This window comes from Pinus tabuliformis, chromosome 7 (genome assembly GCF_031772625.1).
Source record: "Pinus tabuliformis cultivar Carrire ecotype Pingquan chromosome 7, CPIR1, whole genome shotgun sequence".
Classification (NCBI taxonomy): Eukaryota; Viridiplantae; Streptophyta; class Pinopsida; order Pinales; family Pinaceae; genus Pinus; species Pinus tabuliformis.
In genome coordinates this window covers 1,560,983,826-1,561,004,498 of record NC_142293.1, presented here as the reverse complement: position 1 = coordinate 1,561,004,498, position 20,673 = coordinate 1,560,983,826, and the positions used below count along the sequence as shown (strand labels likewise).

At 39.6% G+C, this 20,673-nt stretch overlaps 1 protein-coding gene and 1 pseudogene across 1 annotated transcript; one reads left to right on the top strand and one right to left on the bottom strand.

The window, feature by feature from the left end:
• The first annotated feature begins 221 nt into the window (after nt 1–221).
• Nucleotides 222–1,274, top strand: LOC149253984 (benzyl alcohol O-benzoyltransferase-like). Its single transcript, XM_089454647.1, has 2 exons — nt 222–650; nt 729–1,274. Exons 1-2 carry the CDS (start codon nt 222–224, stop codon nt 1,272–1,274), a joined length of 975 nt encoding a protein of 324 aa, XP_089310773.1.
• A 15,162-nt stretch (nt 1,275–16,436) lies between these two features.
• Nucleotides 16,437–18,925, bottom strand: LOC149253983 (glucan endo-1,3-beta-glucosidase 14 pseudogene; annotated as a pseudogene).
• Between the last annotated feature and the right edge of the window lie 1,748 nt (nt 18,926–20,673).

The following is a 20,673-nucleotide window of genomic DNA, read 5'->3' as shown; positions in this document are numbered from 1 at the left end:
TTTCATGGTTAATCTTTCATTGCTGATGGTATTCGTTATACTGGTCACATCACTTGACAAAGGCCGGCTTCAATTTATATATATCTCACCAAACGCAGGCTTCGGCGTCTCCTCCATCTCGAAACATCTTCGCCTCTGCAACGCACTGCATCCTGCTCTGCTAATCTTCGATTGCGTGCTCGCTTCATAGCCTTTCATTGATTCTCCACAGCTTTGTTTTCATGGCACCTCTGCAAATGAATATCACCAGAAAGCCGGCTATCCTTGTCGCTCCTCTCCTGCCTACTCCCAAAGGGTTGCTATACCTTTCCAATCTAGATGATCAACCGTCTCTCAGATTTCATATTCCCGTCCTTCAATTCTATCGGTTCGATCCGTCGAAAAAAGGTGAGGATCCCGCCAAAGTTATCAGAGAGGCGCTGGCGAAGGTTTTGGTGTTTTACTATCCTTTAGCCGGAAGATTGAGAGAAGCACCCTTCGGTAAGCTCCTCGTGGACTACACCAGCGAAGGCGTGCTGTTTGTGGAAGCTGATGCCGACGTTTCCATGGAGGAATTCGGAGACCTGCACCCACTTTTCCCCTGCTTGGATGATCTGCTGCATGACGTGCCGGGCTCGGAAACTATTACCAATTCTCCCCTCCTCATTCAGGTTAATTGATAACTCATTTTTTGATGAACGCAATCGAAATTATGTTTTTTTAACGTGTTGCTTATCACGATATTTCAGGTAACACGGTTGAGATGCGGAGGGTTCATTTTCGCCCTTAGTTTGAATCACACCATGAGCGACGCGCTTGGCCTCGTTCAATTCTTGAAAGATCTCAGCGAAATGGCAAGAGGGGCTGCGAGGCCTTCGGTTCGTCCAGTCTGGGAAAGAGAAATCCTCCGACCGCGGACGAATCCCACAGTTAAATTCCCCCACTACGAATATGATCAAATCGAAGACAAAGACGGGCAGATGGCGAACGTGAAGGAGATGAGGCAGAGTTCATTCTTTTTTGGGCCGAAGGAGATCGAGTCGCTGAAGAGACAAGCAGTAGGGCAAGGAAAGTGCCCGACCTTTGAAGTTCTATCGGCCTGTTTGTGGCATTCCAGAACGAGGGCTCTCCAACTGCCCGCTGAGCAGGAAGTTCGGTTCATATTCCCTTTGGATGGCCGAGCGAGATTCGAGCCGCCGATTCCCGAAAACTTCTACGGCAATGCGATCATTTTGTCATGCGCGAAGACGACCGTAGGAGAGCTGGAAACCAAACCGTTGTCCTTCGCTGTGTAGTTGATCCGCCAAGCGAAAATGAGCGTGAATGGCGAGTACATGTGATCGGTGATAGATTTGATGGAGTTGAGAGGGCACCCTCTCTTCACAGTGGCGGGCACCTATACGGTCTCAGATTGTACTAAGATCGGGTTTGGAGATGTGGATTTGGGGTGGGGAAGACGAGCCTACGGCGGGCCAGCACAAGGTGGAGTGGGACCAGCGGCAGCGGCGAGCTTGACAAGCTTCCTCGTCCCTTATCGTAACAGAAGTGGGGTGGAAGGCATAGTGGTTCCAGTATGCTTGCCGCCCGCTGCTATGCATAAATTTGAAGCAGAAATCAATGAAGCTATCGAGAACGCAGCTCCATATCTACGATCCTCCCTATAAAATAGCAATCTCTAAGCTTAATTATATTAAATTGTTGTTAATTAAATAAAATCTAATATTAAGTTGCTCTTACGTGAATAAAATCGGCATACTGCGCAAGAGTGTCCTTGTATTTCTGTGAAGTAAATTGGCACACTGCAACTTCTTGAGTTGTGTACGGTACAAAGGTCATTGGGATTCGTTTCATCAGTTGAGAATATATGATTCTTATTCATTGAGATTGTTATATTTCTTCTTATTAACCTTGCGAAAACCCCGTCGTGTTTCTAATCTAAGAGAAAGTGGAGTTGTTGGAACTACTACACACCTACATGCAGACTCTTAGTTAGAGCATGTGACTGCATGCAAGATTCCTTTTGCATGTTGGAACTACTACACATCTACATGTGGACTTTTAGTTAGAGCATGGGATTGCATGCAAAATTCCTTTTGCATGATTTACTCCTTGATTTACTCCTTGATTTGCTCCTTCTTTAACTCCGCAACTGACTAGTTATCTCCAGAACTTGTTGTAGGTGTTGAGTCTTCTCATTAATCACCACTATAGTCATTACCTTGGGATCTTCACCCAGTAATGCTATATCATGAGCATTGTAACATAATTTTCTATTGAATCATTCTTTTCTTCTTTCGATTTTCTTTTAGTGTTTTTGCTCTGCAAAGCTGTGTTCAACCTTTACTAGCTAGATTCATCTGTGCAAGTTTTCTAACACATTTACATGGTATCAGAGCCCATAGGTTGCTAGATAAAAGGCGCACCAGTACTTTATTTTGCAAGTATTACAGCTTGGAGATCGAAGATTGACAGAAAAATGGAGTTTCCCAAAGCATCGATCCTAACACCGTACAACTATCATGAATGGAAGGACCAAATGGCTCGATACCTTCGTCATAAAGGGTTGTACAGGATTACCATGGCTACAGAAGTGGAACCCACTTCAGCCATAGAGAAATCCAAGTACCTTAGCCGTATGGATGAGGCCCACAGATCCATATGCATGTGCATCTCTCCAGAGTTGGATTTTCATCTATCTGCCTGCAATACTCCCAATGAGATTTGGAAAAAGGTTGAAGAGCTCTATGGGAAACAGGATGAGATGAAAGGACATCTGCTCGAAGTGGAGCTGCTATCATTGGATCCACGGAACTATGAAAGAATTCAAGACTTCTTCACCAAATATAATGATTTATTGCTGCAACTCAAGGGTTGTGGAATTGACAAATCCAAGGAGGAGAGTCGCCAAGTTCTCTCTATTATGTCAAAGCTCGGACCGGAATACTCCGTCTTTGTGTCTACATTTCATTCAGTAAGGCTCGCAACAGGTAAATCCTACACTATGCCTTCTCTCAAAGAATTTATGGAGTCTCTTATTTTTGAGCAAGATAAACTCATTGGCATGGGGAAAATCAAACCTCCAAAAGCACATGCACTTGCTGTGCATGATGGCAGCCACAATAAAAATCACAGATCTGATTCAAATCAGAAAAATCAGCAGCAAAAAGACAAAGGAAAAGCACATTCCCATCCAAAGAAGGAAGGGTACACCAAGCCCTTCAATGACTCCTCCGGCTCGAGAAATGAGAAAGGGAAGAAAGGAAACAGATGCACCTACTGTCAAAGAGGATTCCATCCAGAATCCTCTTGCATGAAGAAACAAATTGACCAAATGGCAAAAATCCTTAAGAAGCACAACCTTGGGGACCACATGCCTCAGGGCGCCAAGAAGAAAACTGAGGATCCGCCACACGGGAAAGGTAACAATTTTCATGCTTTAGTTGCAATTAATTCTTCTCCTGATTCATGGATTATAGATTCTGGTGCATCACATCATATGGCTGCTGCAAAGGAAGTCTATTCCTCTTTGGATGCATGCAAAGGACCTCCCATCCTCATGGGCATGGAAAATTTTAGGGGCTAATGTTCGCCCAGTGGGCTAATTTTCCATGATTTTTCCACAAAAAAGATTCGCCAATTTCCAATTTTATAAAAGACGATTCGCCCAAATTTTAGAATATACAATTATTTTACCTTAAAAATCGCCAACATTATATAGAGACTATATATAAAATAATTATAAATTTGAATAATTTTACAAATATATCAATAAACATTTATAATTTGCATATTAGGGATTAGTGAGATTCGCCAATGTTTTAAACTTCAAGAAAATTTTCCATCCTTAAAATTTTCCTTGCTCATGGGAGATGACTCACCTATTGAGGTCACCGGAAAAGGTAGAGTGGAACTTTTACACGGAAGCTTTGAAGATGTGCTTCATGTTCCAAAACTTTCGGTAAACCTGCTTTCAGTTTATCAAATCACTCATTCTGGCACCGAAAAGAGAGTGGAATTCACTCCAGATGCAGTGAACATATATGATCTACATAGCAATGCCAAAATTGCAATTGGTGAGGTAAACAATGGAGCCATACTGTATACATTCTCTGAATTTATTGAATCTGAATCCTTCTTATTGCTTACACATGCTGATGATAGTAGTAGGCTTTGGCACGAGAGGTTTGGTCACTTAAATTACAGGTATATGCAGCAGCTAAGCAAGAATGAAATGGTGGAAGGCTTGCCAAATATCAGTTTCTCCAAAGGAGTTTGTGAAGGGTGTGTTCTTGGCAAACATCCCAGAGAAAAGTTTGACACCGGCAAGACTCACAGAGCATCCTCTCCTCTAGATCTGATCCATAGTGATCTCATGGGCCTTTTCCTCATCCTTCCATCAACAAAGCAAGGTATGTGCTTACATTTATTGATGATTTCTCACGGTATACTTGGGTGTATCTTCTCAGGAACAAATCTGAAGTTTTTGAGCACTTTGAAGATTTCAAAGCACTAGTTGAGACACAGTCAGAGAGAAAGATCAAAGCCCTCTGTACAGACAATGGGGGGGAATATGTTAACACAACACTTCAGAACCTTTGCCTTCAGTCCGGCATACAGTTGCAGTATACAGTTCCATACACTCCGCAGCAGAACGGAGTTGCTGAGAGAAAGAATCGATCTCTCAAAGAGATGGCTTCCTGCATGTTGCATGCCAAGTCACTGGCTCATAAGCTTTGGGCCGAAGCACTTAATTGTGCTAACTACATCCAGAATAGATCTCCTCATAGGTCTGTCAAGGACCAGACCCCCTTTGAGGCTTGGAGCGGCACTAAACCAGAGGTCACTCACCTCCGTGTTTTCGGCTCTCGAACATAGGCCCGGATTCCCTCTGAAAAGAGGAAAGCTCTTGATCCACAGAGCATTGAGTGCATATTTATTGGATACCCTAATGGTGTGAAGGGATATCAACTCCTAATTCCCTCTACGGAAAAGCTCATCATTGAGCGAAGTGTCAAATTTCAGGAAAGTCTCTCGCATGCACCTCAAGCGCCGTATGCAGACACTTTTTATCTACCTCATGTCCGAGATGATGACTCAGTGCATTCAGATGCCGATACAGATCATGCAGATGCCGAGGAAGAGCATGCAGATGCAAAGACAGAGTCTTCAGATACAAATCTAGTGCATGCAAATGATGATCCACATCCAAGCCCAGATCGGGCTTCCAGCAGTGAATCATATTCCCCTGTCATAAATCAGAGAACAAGGAGCTTACGTGAGATATATGCACAAGACCAACCAGCTGCTAGAAATGGTCTTGTGGGGGATAATTCTGATCTGTAGAGGACTAGCTCAGAGTTTATTGAGCCTCCTCTTGTCCTCACTGCCACTGAACCATCGCCCTCCTGGCATTGTCATTTGGTTCAGTCTTCTGATCCACAGTCTTATGCTGAGGCTGCTGGGCATCCATCTTGGGAGTCCGCTATGGAAGAGGAGTATAACTCCCTCCTCGAGAACCAGACTTGGGATCTGGTCCCCCTTCCTTCAGGAAGGAAACTTGTTCGATGCAAATGGGTCTAGAGGACCAAGAGTGCTACAGATGGGCAAATCACCAGACGGAAAGCAAGGCTAGTAGCCAAAGGCTTCCAACAAGTGCATGGCATTGATTATGACGAGACCTTTGCTTCAGTAGCAAAGATGGATTCCATATGCCTTACACTTGCCATTGCGGCTGCCCAGCGGTGGGAAGTACATCAGATGGATGTGAAGAATGCTTTTCTTCACAGAGACCTATCTGAGGAGATTTACATGGAGCAGCCACATGGTTTCATTCAGGATTCATCTTTGGTCTGCAGACTGAAGAAATCTCTCTACGGCCTTAAGCAAGCCCCGAGAGCTTGGTACGCGAAGATGGATTCTTTTCTCTTATCACAAAACTTTGAAAGATGTAAGTCTGATCCGAATGTTTACATGCTTAGGACACATGATTCTCTTCTTATCTTAGTTTTGTAAGTAGATGATCTCCTAATCACTGGCAGCTCGACTTCAGCCATTGCTACAGTCAAGAGGGCCTTGCATGATAGGTTCTTGATGACGGACATGGGTCCATTACACTTCTTTCTTGGTCTTGAGATCAGCCAGAATCCCACAGGCATCAAACTCTCTCAGGCTAAGTATGCACGGGATCTCCTCAAGAGATTTCGCATGACTGACTGCAAGCCAGCACCGACTCCTTTTCTGTCTGGGGTCCGCCTTGAGGATGGAGGTGACACTCCATTAGTTGACAGCACTCTCTACCGATAGCTAGTGGGGAGCTTATTGTACCTCACCCACTCCAGACCAGATCACTCATATGCAGTAGGGGCAGTTTCCAGATACATGCAGGAGCCGCATGAGCTACACTGGAATGCTGCCAAGCGCATCCTCCGATATGTGCAGGGCACCATCACCTTCGGGATTCACTATGCAGCAAGCACTGCATTGAATCTCCTTGGCTTCACAGATTCTGATTGGGCGGGAGACAGCATTGATCGCAAGTCCACCTCCGGATATTCACTCAGTCTAGGATCTGGCCCTATCTGTTGGTCGAGAAAGAAGCAAGCTGCTATTGCTCTCTCTTCAGCTGAGGCTGAGTACCGAGGAGTAGTCAACATCACCATTCAGGCTCTGTGGCTACAACACTTCCTCACTGAGTTGGGCGTCCAGTTCTACCAGCCCATTGTCATCTGGTGTGACAACCAGAGCACTCTCAAATTTTGCAGGGATCCAGTACAGCGGCAGCGGACGAAGCACATAGAGATCCATATGGACTACATCAGAGACTTAGTACATGATCGGGTCATTGATTTGCAGTTCTGTCCTTCAGCAGAACAGACTACAGACATCTTCACCAAGACATTCACTGAGCAGAAGTTTCGCTCTTTGCGTGATCGTCTTGGAGTGAAGGACACGATTGCTTAGCAACTATATTTTTCTTCCTCTTCTCTTTTGATTACATTGTATTTTGAGGGGGGGTTTTTCCCACGAGGTTTTCCCTCTTTCCTCAAGTTTAGTACAAGTTGCACTGTATTTTGGGTGACCTTTGGCCTTAGTTGCCAGGGCCCATTTTCTATTTTTCCCCATAGTGGTGTTCAGGGGGGTGTTGGAACTACTACACACCTACATGCAGACTCTTAGTTAGAGCATGTGACTGCATGCAAGATTCTTTTTGCATGTTGGAACTATTACACATCTACATGCAGACTTTTAGTTAGAGCATGGGATTGCATGCAAAATTCCTTTTGCATGATTTACTCCTTGATTTACTCCTTGATTTGCTCCTTCTTTAACTCCGCAACTGACTAGTTATCTCCGGAACTTGTTGTAGGTGTTGAGTCTTCTCATTGATCACCACTATAGTCATTACCTTGGGATCTTCACCCAGTAATGCTATATCATGAGCATTGTAACATAATTTTCTATTGAATCATTCTTTTCTTCTTTCGATTTTCTTTTAGTGTTTTTGCTCTGCAAAGCTGTGTTCAACCTTTACTAGCTAGATTCATCTGTGCAGGTTTTCTTACACATTTACAGGAGTTACATCAAGTAAAAGAAGTTCCATTACATTAACCCGCAAAATTCCACTTTGGATGGCAGCACCCATTGTTATAGCCTCGTCTGGATTAACACATTTACTTGGCGTTTTTCCAAAAATCTCAACAACAATCTCTTGAACCCTTGGCACCGGGTACATCCCTCCCATAAGAATAACTTCATCCAATTCCAATGTGGTAATCCATGCTTGTTTTTTACGACTCTTGGAAGGGATTCTTGTTCTCTCAATTAAGTGATCTACTAAGATTTCAAACTTCAAATGAGTTAATGTAACATTCAAATGCTTTATACTCGTGATAAATGGTAGATTAATCTATCAACTCCACAACTCCACCTTCGCCTTTGTAAGGCTAGCTTATCCTAGGATAAGTCATTTTTTTTTGTCTTTTTGAGCTCAACAAATAAACACTGGAGAAGAGCATTATCAAAATCCTCACCCCCAAAAAATTATCACCATTTTTGGCCTTTACCTATAATAAAAATCTAACAAGGTTACAATAATTTGCGTGATAAAGTAGAGAATGAGAAGAAATAAATAATGAAGGTAAAATAACTTAACATCTCAAGGGAAGGAACATGCCTCGAATACACCATTGGATATTTCAAGCATTGTTACATCAAAAGTACTCCCACTAAGATTCAACACAACAACTAGGCCCTCCTTCTCATTCATGCCATAAGAAAGGGTTGTTAGAGTAGGCTTATTGCTAATTCTTTTTACATCCAATCTTGTAATTTTACCAAGATATTTCTTTGCTCAGCACTAAGCATCACTAAAATAGAAAGACATAGTAATGACTACATTCTAGACAATATTTCCAAGGTAACCCTCGACAATTTTTTCCTAAGAAAAACTAGGTGCAGAGATGAATGTAGGCTAGGTGTAGGGATGAATGTAGACTAATGCACAATGCAAAATTGAAGAGCTACGGTGAAAACAAATGGAAAAAATAGAGCACACGTGTCTTCTATGTGATGAACAATCCTTTTCATAAAATAGTTATTTAGTTATTTGACTATTGTGCACTTATTGCCTTTGCATTGAAACTGTATGGTGCACTATATGATGTTTGTGTTGATACATACGTGTCTTCTATGTGATGAACAATCTTTTTCATAAAATAGTTATCTGATTATTTGACTATTATGTACTTATTGCCTTTGCGTTGAAACTGTATGCTGCACTATATGATGTTCGTGTTGATAAATTTTATTATTCTCTTTTTAGCTTTTGTCTTTGTTGTCATACTCAATATTCTCCTAAAAGTCCTAAATTCCTTATATAAAATATAAAAAAATAATATATATATATATACATATATATATATATAGATATATATATATATATATATATATATATATATATATATATATATATATATATATATATATATATATATATATATATATAGATATATATATTACTAAAAAAACTAAATATTATTTTTTGGTTTTAAGGGAATGAAAAATAGAAAATTAAAATATTAAAAATTATTTTTCCTTAACCTGAGTGATATGTGAGAAATGTAAATAAAAAAATGGAAATTAAATATTAAAATATTAAAGAAAATAATTAAGATAATTTTAATTAGGGAAACAAAATAAATTTATAGTATTTTTATTTAAAAAAAATCAATTAATACTACTACATTATTATTAATTTTGTATTTTGTATTTTAAACTGTATATAAAATATACATAGTAACAAGGGGCTTACCATATGAAAAATCAAAACTTTTTCTTTTAATTTAAAATTAAAATTAGATTATTATTAATAAACTATTTAGGAGATATAAAACTCAAGGTAGAAGATCTGTCGTGAAGATCAACACAAGACAACATTTATTTGAAACTTATCAGGAACCAGAGAGAAGACGATGGCGACGGCTAGGGTTTTTTCGAGCAGAGTTTCTGTCATTGCCGCGGTGGCTCCCAAGCCCACCTCAGGGACCGAAGCCGATCCAGGGATTGGGGCGACGGCGACCAATGCTGGTAGGCTGCCTTTCTTGCATGCGCCTCCAGAGAAATGTCATGCCTCCTGCAGAAAAATGCTTCAAATGCACCCAGATCAGCGCGGAAATGTAGCTGTGGGATTATCCGTCATAAGGAATCACGCGATTTTGGACTGGGAACAAAATTTATGCTCTCAACGAGACCGGGAGGCGAGGGTTTCAACGGAGTCACACTTTTTTAAATGGATATACGAAGAGGCCTACCTCTGGCGGAAGATCGAGGACATGAACGACGCTCTTGAACAAACAAGATGTCGTGCCGGGTGGCTTTTAGAGGCCAGGCTCTGCCAAATCGCACGGAGAAAAGGTAGGGGAGGGCTGCATGAAGCAGATCCGATCCCTCCATCAATGTAGGGGTCCAAACAGTATAGTTTCGGCTCGGATCTACTTGATCTAGCCAATATACGAGCACAGCGCGACCCCAAACAGCAGATCGAGGGCACCAATCATAGATCGAGCAGAGCTTTAGCAGATCCAGACAAGTTCAAGGAAAAACAAACAAAATCAGGCCCAGATCTGGAGGTCTGCTTACAGCCAGAGCAGGTAAAAAATTCTTGTTTTCAGATTTTGATCAAACCCCTTAGGGAAAAACTCATTTAGTATGGGTTCATGCAGGAAGCACCTCCCTGCAGCTGAAACAACAGATTTGGGCTGAAATGGGTTACCCAGTTCAGAGGAGGGGCTCTGCCTCAGGGACAACCAAGCTCCTTAGGGGGGACAAGGGGAAAAGATCTACACCCCAGCACCAACCCAAAGGAGGTTTATCCTACAAAAACATTCTTCAGAGCAGCAGAGACATAGGGTCTTCTTCAGATCAAGGCAGACACATACCCAGGCCATACATAGTAGATCAGTCAGAGCAAACCCCAGCCTTAAATTTAGATTCCTCAGGGCTTGACGATTTCGTAAATTCCTACGAAACGCAAGCTCTAATATGCCGCTTCAACAGCTTTTGGCCTAAACCTTTGGATCTATTCCATTGGATCTTCACCAGCTGGACCATGGAATGTGATATTCACCTATGCTCAAAGGGGTTCTTTATAGTTAAATTTACATCCAAGGAGGTCAGAGATACAGTCATCAGTACAGGGCCATGGTTTTGGGGAACATCGGGGCTATTTATGACCCCATGGTTTCCAGATTTTGACCCAAACAAAATGACTGTCACCAAAATGCCGGTCTGGGTCAGACTATACAATCTTCCTCTGCACTTCTGGAATGAACAAGTCTTGGAAGGCATTGGGAACAGCTTAGGGAAATATATCAAAACGGACCTGGAAAGGATTGATGAAAGGATCTACACTTTCGCACGTATTTGTGTGGAAGTAGATTTAAGCAAAGGGCTGTCGGACAATATAAGGTTGATCTACAAACAACAAAACTGGTTGCAAGTACTAGACTATGAAAACACCGCTTTCAGATGCAGGCTCTGTAGACAGACAGGACACCTGCAAAGCTCATGTCCAAAAGACAAGAAAGTAAACAGTAAAAAGAAGCAGAAAGGGAAGCAGAAGAAAGGATGGAAATTTTCACCCCCAGACTTAGAGGAAGAAGAATCAGAAGCAGAGGTGGAAGAGGCCCCTGCAAAGAAGACTGAGACATCTCAAGAAATGGAAAATCAGAAGGGAGCCACACTGAACAACAAGACAGAGATGACAAGAGTGGATCCAAGCATGGGAGGCATCAAACGGCAGCACCACTCTGATACTTCAGACTCAGACAAAGAAACTGGTCCACAGAATGCAGAAACACAGATAGTCATTGCTTCGATCAAGCCCACTCAAGGAGAGTGGCGTAGGGTCGAAAAGAAAAAGGGGAGAAAAACTTGAAGTGAGAGTTTTACTCTCATTCAGTTTTTTGCCTCTTTCTTTCTCTCTACTCTCATCTCTTTTTTTCTTTTTCTTTGTGCACGTTAGCCTTCTAACGATGCGTTGGGTGCAAAAGCACTCGGGCCCTTATGGCAGCTTACAGAATGTTTCAGTGCATATGCAAGTGTAACTTTTCATTATCTTTTTAATAAAAAGTTACTGTTTTTTCCTTTGGAAAAAAAAAAAAACTCAAGGTAGAAAATAATACTATAACAATTTATAGTCTATAATCCAAACACATTTCATCAATAGAAAATAACAAGATAGAAAAAAATACAACTAACAAAAAGAATAGAGACTAGTGGAAGATGATTTTTGCTCGAGAGCAATATCTAGAGTTACCTCCTCCGTTGTTGATGTTTGCAATGGAGATTCTTAAATTTTAAATAGGATTTGTTACAATGTCATGGGCTAATACCATGGCTTATTAATACTAATGCCCCAAAAAACCCATAACTCACTTGTTTATATGTCATTTTTTAATTAATCAATTTAATTAAAAGGGAAAAAAATAACACATAATTATTTTGGAGATAAATCTCAAGATTTGGTTTGTGTATATTGTTATTAATATTCTAGAAAATTCCTTGGAGGTTAAGTCCTTCCACCTAGCACAACCATATAAATTAACCGGTTGGTAAATTCCCATAGACATTAACCTATAATAGGTTACAAAAAACTTATTACATGACACATCTCACCTTGCTAAAATTAAAAAATCATAAAACTAATTAAATTATAGCTTCATTATTATACAACTTGAGTGGCCTAATGGTTAAGAGCATGTGTTTCCTAGTAAGAGGTCACAACCAGAGGGGGGTAGAGTATGTATGCCTTCAAAGACTTTAGTAGTTAAGGGAGGTTCATCCCTTGTCCCACAAACAAGGGACTCTCATACACCAATTTGGTCTCTAGACGTGACACTAAAATCAAATATATTATTACTAACAATTACACCAGATGTTACAAATGAAACACCGTAAGGAATAAATTCGAGAAGAATAACATGAGCTTGAACACCTACTAATTCTACACCTTAAATGCCCACTATGTTGCAAGAATGAAACCTTGAAGCACTTGTTCTAGTTTTGAAAATATGCTCATTTTAAGGTTAGCCCCTCCATGCTCTCATCTAATATTCCCTAAAATATTTCCGTATTGGGAGATTCTCTCCCCTGGGCCATATATTTTCACACAACACAATATTAGATTAGAATTGGTATCCTATATCTTTGGAACACAACAAAGATATGTGTATCAATTGAATTTTAGTGTATTGTACTTAACAAGAGGGGTCTCTCATTCGTGCACATTTGAATCTTCATATCAGAGCACAAATGTGGAAGGGAAGATGGAAATAATCCACCTACATGAGTTAATGGACTACTAGATAATGCACAATAAACAAAGTGTCACCTCAAGGATATTCTCTAGCACACTACACACTCTCAACCTTCAAGCAACAACATTAACATAAGGAAGTCAAGTTGTAAGAGAGTGTCAAGAGAAGCAAAGGCATTGACCCGCAACAAGAACCCTAAAGTGGTCTCTCACTTCGACAAATTTCCTACTATTGCTCTGTCCATCATGATGAACCCACACATGACAATTATGGATAGCTGATACTAAGCCCACAACTAAAGGTTTGGGGCCTCCTCCCAAGGATGAAGACTCTCCTCCTTGAATGGGTTTAATTCTTGTAACATCATGGTCTATCTACTGAGTTTGACCATCTGCATCAGTTGATAATATATGACTCTTATTCATTGGGATTGTTATATTTCTGCTTATTAACCTTGTGAAAACCCCGTCGTGTTTCTAATCTAAGAGAAAGTGGAGTCACATCCAGTATAAGAAGTTCCCTTACATTAGCCTTCAAAATTCCACTTTGGATGGCAGCACCCATTGTTATAGCCTCATCTGGATTAACACATTTACTTGGCATATTTCCAAAAATCTGAACAACAATCTCTTGAACCCTTGGCACCCGGTACATTCCTCCCATAAGAATAACTTCATCCAATTCCAATGTCGTAATCCCTGCTTTTTTTTTACAACTCTTGGAAGGGATTCTTGTTCTCTCGATTAAGTGATTTACTAAGATTTCAAACTTCAAATGAGTTAATGTAACATTCAAATGCTCTATACTAGATGCATCTTCCACGATAAATGGTAGATTAATCTATCTAAGAAGAATATGACAACTCCACGTTCGGTTTCTCTGCAGCCTCTTGAAGCCTTTGTAAGGCTATCTTATCCTAGAATAAGTAATTTTTTGTCTTTTTGAACTCAACAACTAAATACTCAAGGAGAGCATTATCAAAATCCTCACTCGCCAAAAAAGTATCACCATTTGTGGCCTTGACTTGCAAAAAAAAGCTAGCAAGGTTACAATAATTTGTGTGAAAAAGCAGAGAAGGAGAAGAAATAAGTAATCAATGTAAAATAACATAACATCTCAAGGGAAGGAACATGCCTCGAATACACCATTGGATATTTCAAGCATTGTTACATCGAAAGTACCCCCACTAAGATTAAACACAGCAACTAGGCCCTCCTTCTCATTCATGCCATAAGAAAGGGTTGTTAGAGTAGGCTTATTGTTAATTCTTTTTACATCCAATCTTGTAATTTTACCAACATATTTCGTTGCTTAGCACTAAGCATCACTAAAATAGAGAGGCATAGTAATGACTGCATTCTAGACAATATTTGCAAGGTAACCATCGACAATTTTTTTTCCCAAGTCAACAAAAACTAGGTGTAGAGATAAATGTAGACTAATGCACAATGCAAAATTGAAGAGATACGGTGAAAACGAATGGAAAAAATAGAGCACACGTGTCTTTTATGTGATGAACAATCCTTTTCATAAAATAGTTATCTAATTATTTGACTATTGTGCACTTATTGCCTTTGCGTTGAAACTATATGCTGCACTATATGATGTCTGTGTTGATCCATACTATTGTACTTATGCTTTTCCATATGAATGTTTCGCTACCTCACTTTCTGATCATAGGCCACCCACAACCATACTTAGACTTTTCAATGGTCATGGCTGCTACATACATCAAAATTCCTATTCAAAAGCTTATTCGGTAAATAAATCCCAACATTTGTATATATGTGATGCTATAGAATAAGCTATCAAGATTAGCATGTATCTTGCTAAATAGTACAAATGCCTTTGCCCAACAGGGAAAAAATAATTCAATCATGATTATTACTCTGTCTTAATATTGATAATATGTTACAATCATTCACATGATATGTACAAATGCCCATCCGATACAAAACAAAATCCTAATGTCTTATACCAGTACCAAAATAGATAGTAGCTTAACATTCACATGATACATGCAAATATCGCATTACATACTCCATCTTAGTATCAATCATTATTTACGATCAAATATAGTTTAAACACTTTGTAAAGTTAAAAAAAACAAATCCATTGTTGCCCTACTAGTAGCTTGCAGGTAGTTAGAACATTTTTGGGATGTACCTATTGCATCCATGAGGAATAAAGATGAACCAAAAAGTGGAAGTTAGCAACTCCATAATAACATATAATTAATGCTTTACTATGACCCAATTTAGATACATATAAAGATTTGTCGTGTCCAATTCTAGTCATCTATCCATAAAACTTTGTTGAATGTTACAATGATCTTTGTCAATCAATGACATGAACCAATTTCATTACAATATCATGGGTAGCATACCTCAAAACCAAAATCGCATGTAGAACACATAAAGCATAACTAAAACATATGTTCTTGTGGATGTAAGGGAATGGCATAAAACCCATAGGTTCCCTAAAAATTTCCACTATAGTCTTCTTAAATTGAAGAGAAAAACCCCAACAAAGGAACCAAATTGAAAACTCAAAGCAAGATTTTTGAAGCAACCACCCATTGAAGAAGCAGATTATTACATCATTGTGCATTAGTTAGAAAGTTGATGAAATAATGTTTTGTTCAGTGATTCAACAATGGCCCATTAAATTTGACATCCCTACTAGATTTCATCAACACAACAAGTCACCCATCATTGAATTGGATTCATATCAATTAAGTCATATCACAAAAACCTAGTTTTGATTCAATATCTTCATATTAGTCAAGTCATGTTAGTATGAACTAATTTTTATTGGATGGTTTAAATTGATAACAAATTTAACTAACCATTTGGAATTTACATAAAAGAGAATCTCCACAAACAAATACAATGAAGAATTCAAGCACTGTTTCAGGGTAGATCCACTCATTTGATAAAAAACACGGATAATACACAAGAAGTTCAATTATAAGCCATGTTTAACAAGTGAAACTAAATACTTAGTTTCCCATAAAAATGGAAGTCCTAATCTATATTAAGGTTACAATTCTATATAGGCAGTACTACCCATTTGGAGAATGTGTCAAACATTAGCCAGTACAATAAATATATCTTGCAATTACAGACATCACATATATATCAATTCATGTATCCTCTAAAATATACAAAGTTGACACCACATCAAAATTTCCTTCTCATTCCTCACTGAATATAAGCATTCTACTCCATACGTTCAAAACAATACAAAATTATCCAATCCACTGGGTTGCGATAGCCTGTGCTTAGCCTATAGCACATGAAAAACATAAACACAAAGCTTCACTAGAGAAGCAGAATAAGTTGTCTGAATTTCATATCTAGGAAGTGGTACTATAAATAAATATGTCGAATAAGCTCCCAATGGTTCTATTAGTACATGTGACGATTAAGTTTAAATCACATTTTGGATAACCTACTAAAATTCCTCAGGGTTCCAAAATCGTTTGTAAGTACACCATCACAACGAGCAACTGATTCAGATAATGAGTATTACAATCAGTACAATGTTCTAGAAAAAGGATTGGCTTTTACAATCTTTGATATCCAAGAGGAATGGATGAGATTGAGTTACTGAAAGCACCTTGCCAATTTTATTGGATGCTCATTCTTGAGGATAGTGACAAGATCCATAGCCTGAACCAAAACAACACATGATTTAACCAGTCAGGCCCTCATTTTAATAGTTTATATTGAAATTTTAGTGACCTGCACACTGGTATCTTCATGGCGATTTTGGTTTAAAAATTTGAACTATACATTATGAGGGTGATTATAGTGCATAAATTAGAATATAGAAGAATACTTCCATGTCCAATTCCCAATATATGGAAATTTAATGTATGGAATCATATTAAGTATGAGGCACAAAAACAAATAATGCATCATACTTTTCAAGTAGCCAAAAAAAGGGAAAAATTAAAGGAAGACATTCCCTAGAAGATAAAATGAGTGGAATAATCCTTACTTGGATCGGTAAATGTGACCATACTAGTGCCTTTGAAATCACAATTCTAGTAGTTTCTACTGTGAATCTGATAGTAACTATTCATTGTATATGAAGCACGGGCATGAACAATATTTGGATTATATTAAGGTCCACCTTGACGAATTGAAGCACGATTTTCACTACCCATCCCACAAGAAAAATCAAAAGACTCTTGAAGAACAGATGGATCAGAACTTGGTTTGGCAATGCAATAAAAAACACTGCCAAGGCCTCCCCTTGAACCTTTTGGTGGTCTTGAGAATAAATAAATCATGTTAGGTGGTGGGCTTGCAGGAGGAAAATATGGTGGAGGAGGAGATGCACACCAACCACAACTCAAATCTACATCATATAATTTTGAACCATCCGGGTTTAGCAGCCCAAAGTTCCTCTCAGTGGTTGGCCCTAGTTTATGGTTCTCATTAAAAAGTGCAAAAATAAAGGTATCTATGACTCTATAGGCCTCATTGGAGTTCCTTCATTGGAAGTAACATGTTTGATGACTTTGGTTTTATAATTTCTAGCATTCTTAGGATTCAATCCCATATCATCTGGGTCTCCTTTGGAAGGCCAACCAGTCTCAGAGACATTTACAGGGATAGTGTCATTGTGAACCGAAGCAACCATAATAGAGTAAATGGAATGAATTTGAGCATCTAGCATATTGTTATAGGTGAACCCTTTTGGATCTGAAACCACTAAAGACTACCCAAACATCACATAGTCCATTGAAACTTCTTTGGGATTGTCTTTTTTTGCAAAATAAGGATATGAATTCAACATGAATAGAACACCTATATCATCCAAGAATTGGAGGGGAGGATTCATCGTTGGTAACAAACTAGTAGCAAATGTGGAGGCCGAAGGAGGAAAGGAACTTGAAAGGATAGCCATATGGTGTGGAGTAGATACCTTAATATTGTCATCCAAGCCTAAAGAAACCAAACTAGAATGAATGTTCTGTATTGCAAGCACTAGTTCAGAGTCTAATGACCCATAACTATTTGTAAGGACCTCATTCCCTACGATTATCATAAATATTAAGGTTGAAGGGTCATAAGGAGAAATCCTCTAAGCCACCCAAGCTTAGCTTGTAGTTGGACTTTCACTTATCCTATGGACTTTCTCATTCTCAAGACCCACAACAACTGCAATGCCTGTGTTGGAAAATGCTTACAGTATAGAGGAATATGAGTTGTAGATCTTGACTCTATTGACAATGACGTTTCCAAGCATCTTGGCTACCTGCTTTGTTGATGGAAATTTATTCCTTTTTGTTCCATAGTTTACACCAATTCCAGTGTTTGGTTGTGATGATTCCTTCGACTCATTTTTTCCTGTAATGTGAAATACCAAAAAACATGCAACCATAACCCACATTAACCCAATTTTTGGCCTTAATGGATGCAAGAACCCTTCAAATTTCAAAAACCCACATTAACACAACATGTAGACACTGATGCTTCAAAACACAAAGTCTATATATATTCAATGGATAATGAAGTTCTTAGATCGATTTATTACCTGTTGAAATCAAAAGAATCGAAATATAAGCAACAACTAGTAGAGTTTTATATGAATGCAGTCTCTGACAATCCATCTTGAACAAAGATACAATCGTGATACCTTCAATGCACCTTTAGACTACTACCCTTATTGGCTTAGAATGATCCATTCTTGATATATTTGTACATTACACCATACCAACTTCTTTTTCTGAAATTTTCTTTTAAATCCGAGACCAAGATATTGTCTAATCCACCCCATATTATTACAAATATTCTAAAACCTTTAATAAAAATTAAATCCCTACTTAATAAATATTAATATTTAAATTGAAATTTTAAAATCTCTATTATAAAATTAAAAACAATCGTATCAATAAAATTATTAATAATTAAATTACAATTTTAAAAACCCTGTTCCAAAATAATAAACATATGAGACCACGTTGTACTGGTCACATCACCTGAGAAAAGGCTTCAATTTATATATATCTCACCAAACGCTCGCTTCGTCGTCTTCCCCATCTCGAAACAAGTCTGCAACGCACTACATCCTGCTCTGCTGATCTTCGATTGCGTGCTTGCGTCATAGTTTTTCATTGATTCTCGATACCTTTGTTTTCATGGTTGCTCTGAACATCAAGGTCACCAGAAAGCCATCTGTCCTCGTCGTTCCTTCCCTGCCTACTCCGAAAGGGTTGCTATACCTTTCCAATATAGATGATCAACTGTCTTTCAGATTTCATATTCCCGTCGTCCAATTCTATCGCTTCAATCCGTCGAAAAAAAGTGAGGATACCACCAAAGTTATTAGAGAAGCGCTGGTGAAGGTTTTGGTATTTTACTATCCTTTTGCCGGAAGATTGAGAGAAGTGCCATTCGATAAGCTCCTCGTGAACTGCACCAGCGAAGGCGTGTTGTTTGTAGAAGCTGATGCTAATGTTTCCATGGAGGAATTCAGAGACCTGCACCCGCCCTCCCCTACTTGGCTGATCTGCTGCATGATGTGCCGGGCTCAAAAACTATTACCAATTCTCCCTTCCTTCTCATTCAGGTTAATTCACTCATGCTTTGGTGAACTCAATCCAGGGGGAACCCTTGACTGGCTCCTTCCCGCAATCCCTAACCTTTTGCATGAAATCTGCCTCTTTGATCCATAGAGGATCGAATCTGAAAGGAATAGGGCCCAGATCCTTGAGAGCCAGCAGCTCAAGTCTAATGGGCTTGTGATCTAAAACACTGCTGTGGAGGATGTGCATTCTAGCCTCTAGATCGAGAAGAAGAAAGGAACTTTGAACAAGAAATCTATCTAGTCTTGTAGCTATATGACCAGGACCGACTCTTTTATTTGACCAAGTGTACTTACCGAAAGAAGGCTTGATGTCTAGCAGGTCCCAGTCCTGCATGAGATCCTCCACCCATTCCCTTGCTGAATCCCTTACTATGCAGCCTCCTCTTTTTTCTAACGAAAGAAGGGTGAGATTGAGATCTCCAGCGATGATGATGTTTTCCAGGTTCTCTAGATCTGCCAGATTTTTTATGGAGTCCCAGCAAATCTTCTTCTCCCCGACATTGTTAGGGACATACACATTGAAAAGACATATGATCTCTTTGGTATCAAGATGTTGCATCTTTAAGAAGATCCAGTGGGTGTTCAAAGTCTCAGAGATTATTGAGAACTTGTTGGCATTCCAGAGGGAGCCAAGCCCTCCCGAGGCTCCACGAGCAGAGATAGCTTGCGCTCCGCTTTTATTCCAAAATTTTTTACTTGCTTGGAGGAAAGTTGTATCCTCCATTTTGGTCTCCTGGATGAGGAGGATATCGGGGCTTCCAATCTTGTTAAGCTTTTCATTGCTTCTTCCTTGGCTCTAGTGCCCATACCCCTACAGTTCCAGGAGACGATCTTCATCATTTACTTTTGTTATGGTGGGCTCCCTTGGAACCCTGAGTTTGATTCCTCGTCGTCTTTGGAGTTTTTGCCAATAGCTTCTCAAGGGTTGGCTGGCTACCCTGAAGCTTGTCTTTATAGGTTTCCTGCTCTCTTTTTTCCCTGGCAGACTTGCGTCCTCTTGTGGATCTTTTGGGAGAGGATTGAGAGTCTCCTATTTCTCCTTCTTCTTCTGACTCCTCAGATTCTTGGACTTCCTCCTCCTCTTCTGAGAGCTTTCCTTTGGATCTCTCTGCGGCACTTCCACCTTTGGTCGAGACGGAGGGGGAAGCTTTGGTGGGAGAAATTTCCTTTGGGATCTCAACCTTTTGGGAGGCCACGGTTTCAGATCTTAGGAGCTCGAATTTGTTCTCTTGGCCTTCCATGGTTGATTGTTGAATAGGGGCCGTATGAGGGCCTT

Excerpts from the sequence above, each read along its gene's own strand:
- LOC149253984 (XM_089454647.1), top strand. The coding sequence starts at position 222 with ATGGCACCTCTGCAAATGAATATCACCAGAAAGCCGGCTATCCTTGTC. Across the intron at positions 651-728 it reads ATTCTCCCCTCCTCATTCAG|GTAACACGGTTGAGATGCGG; the intron begins GTTAATTGATAA and ends ACGATATTTCAG.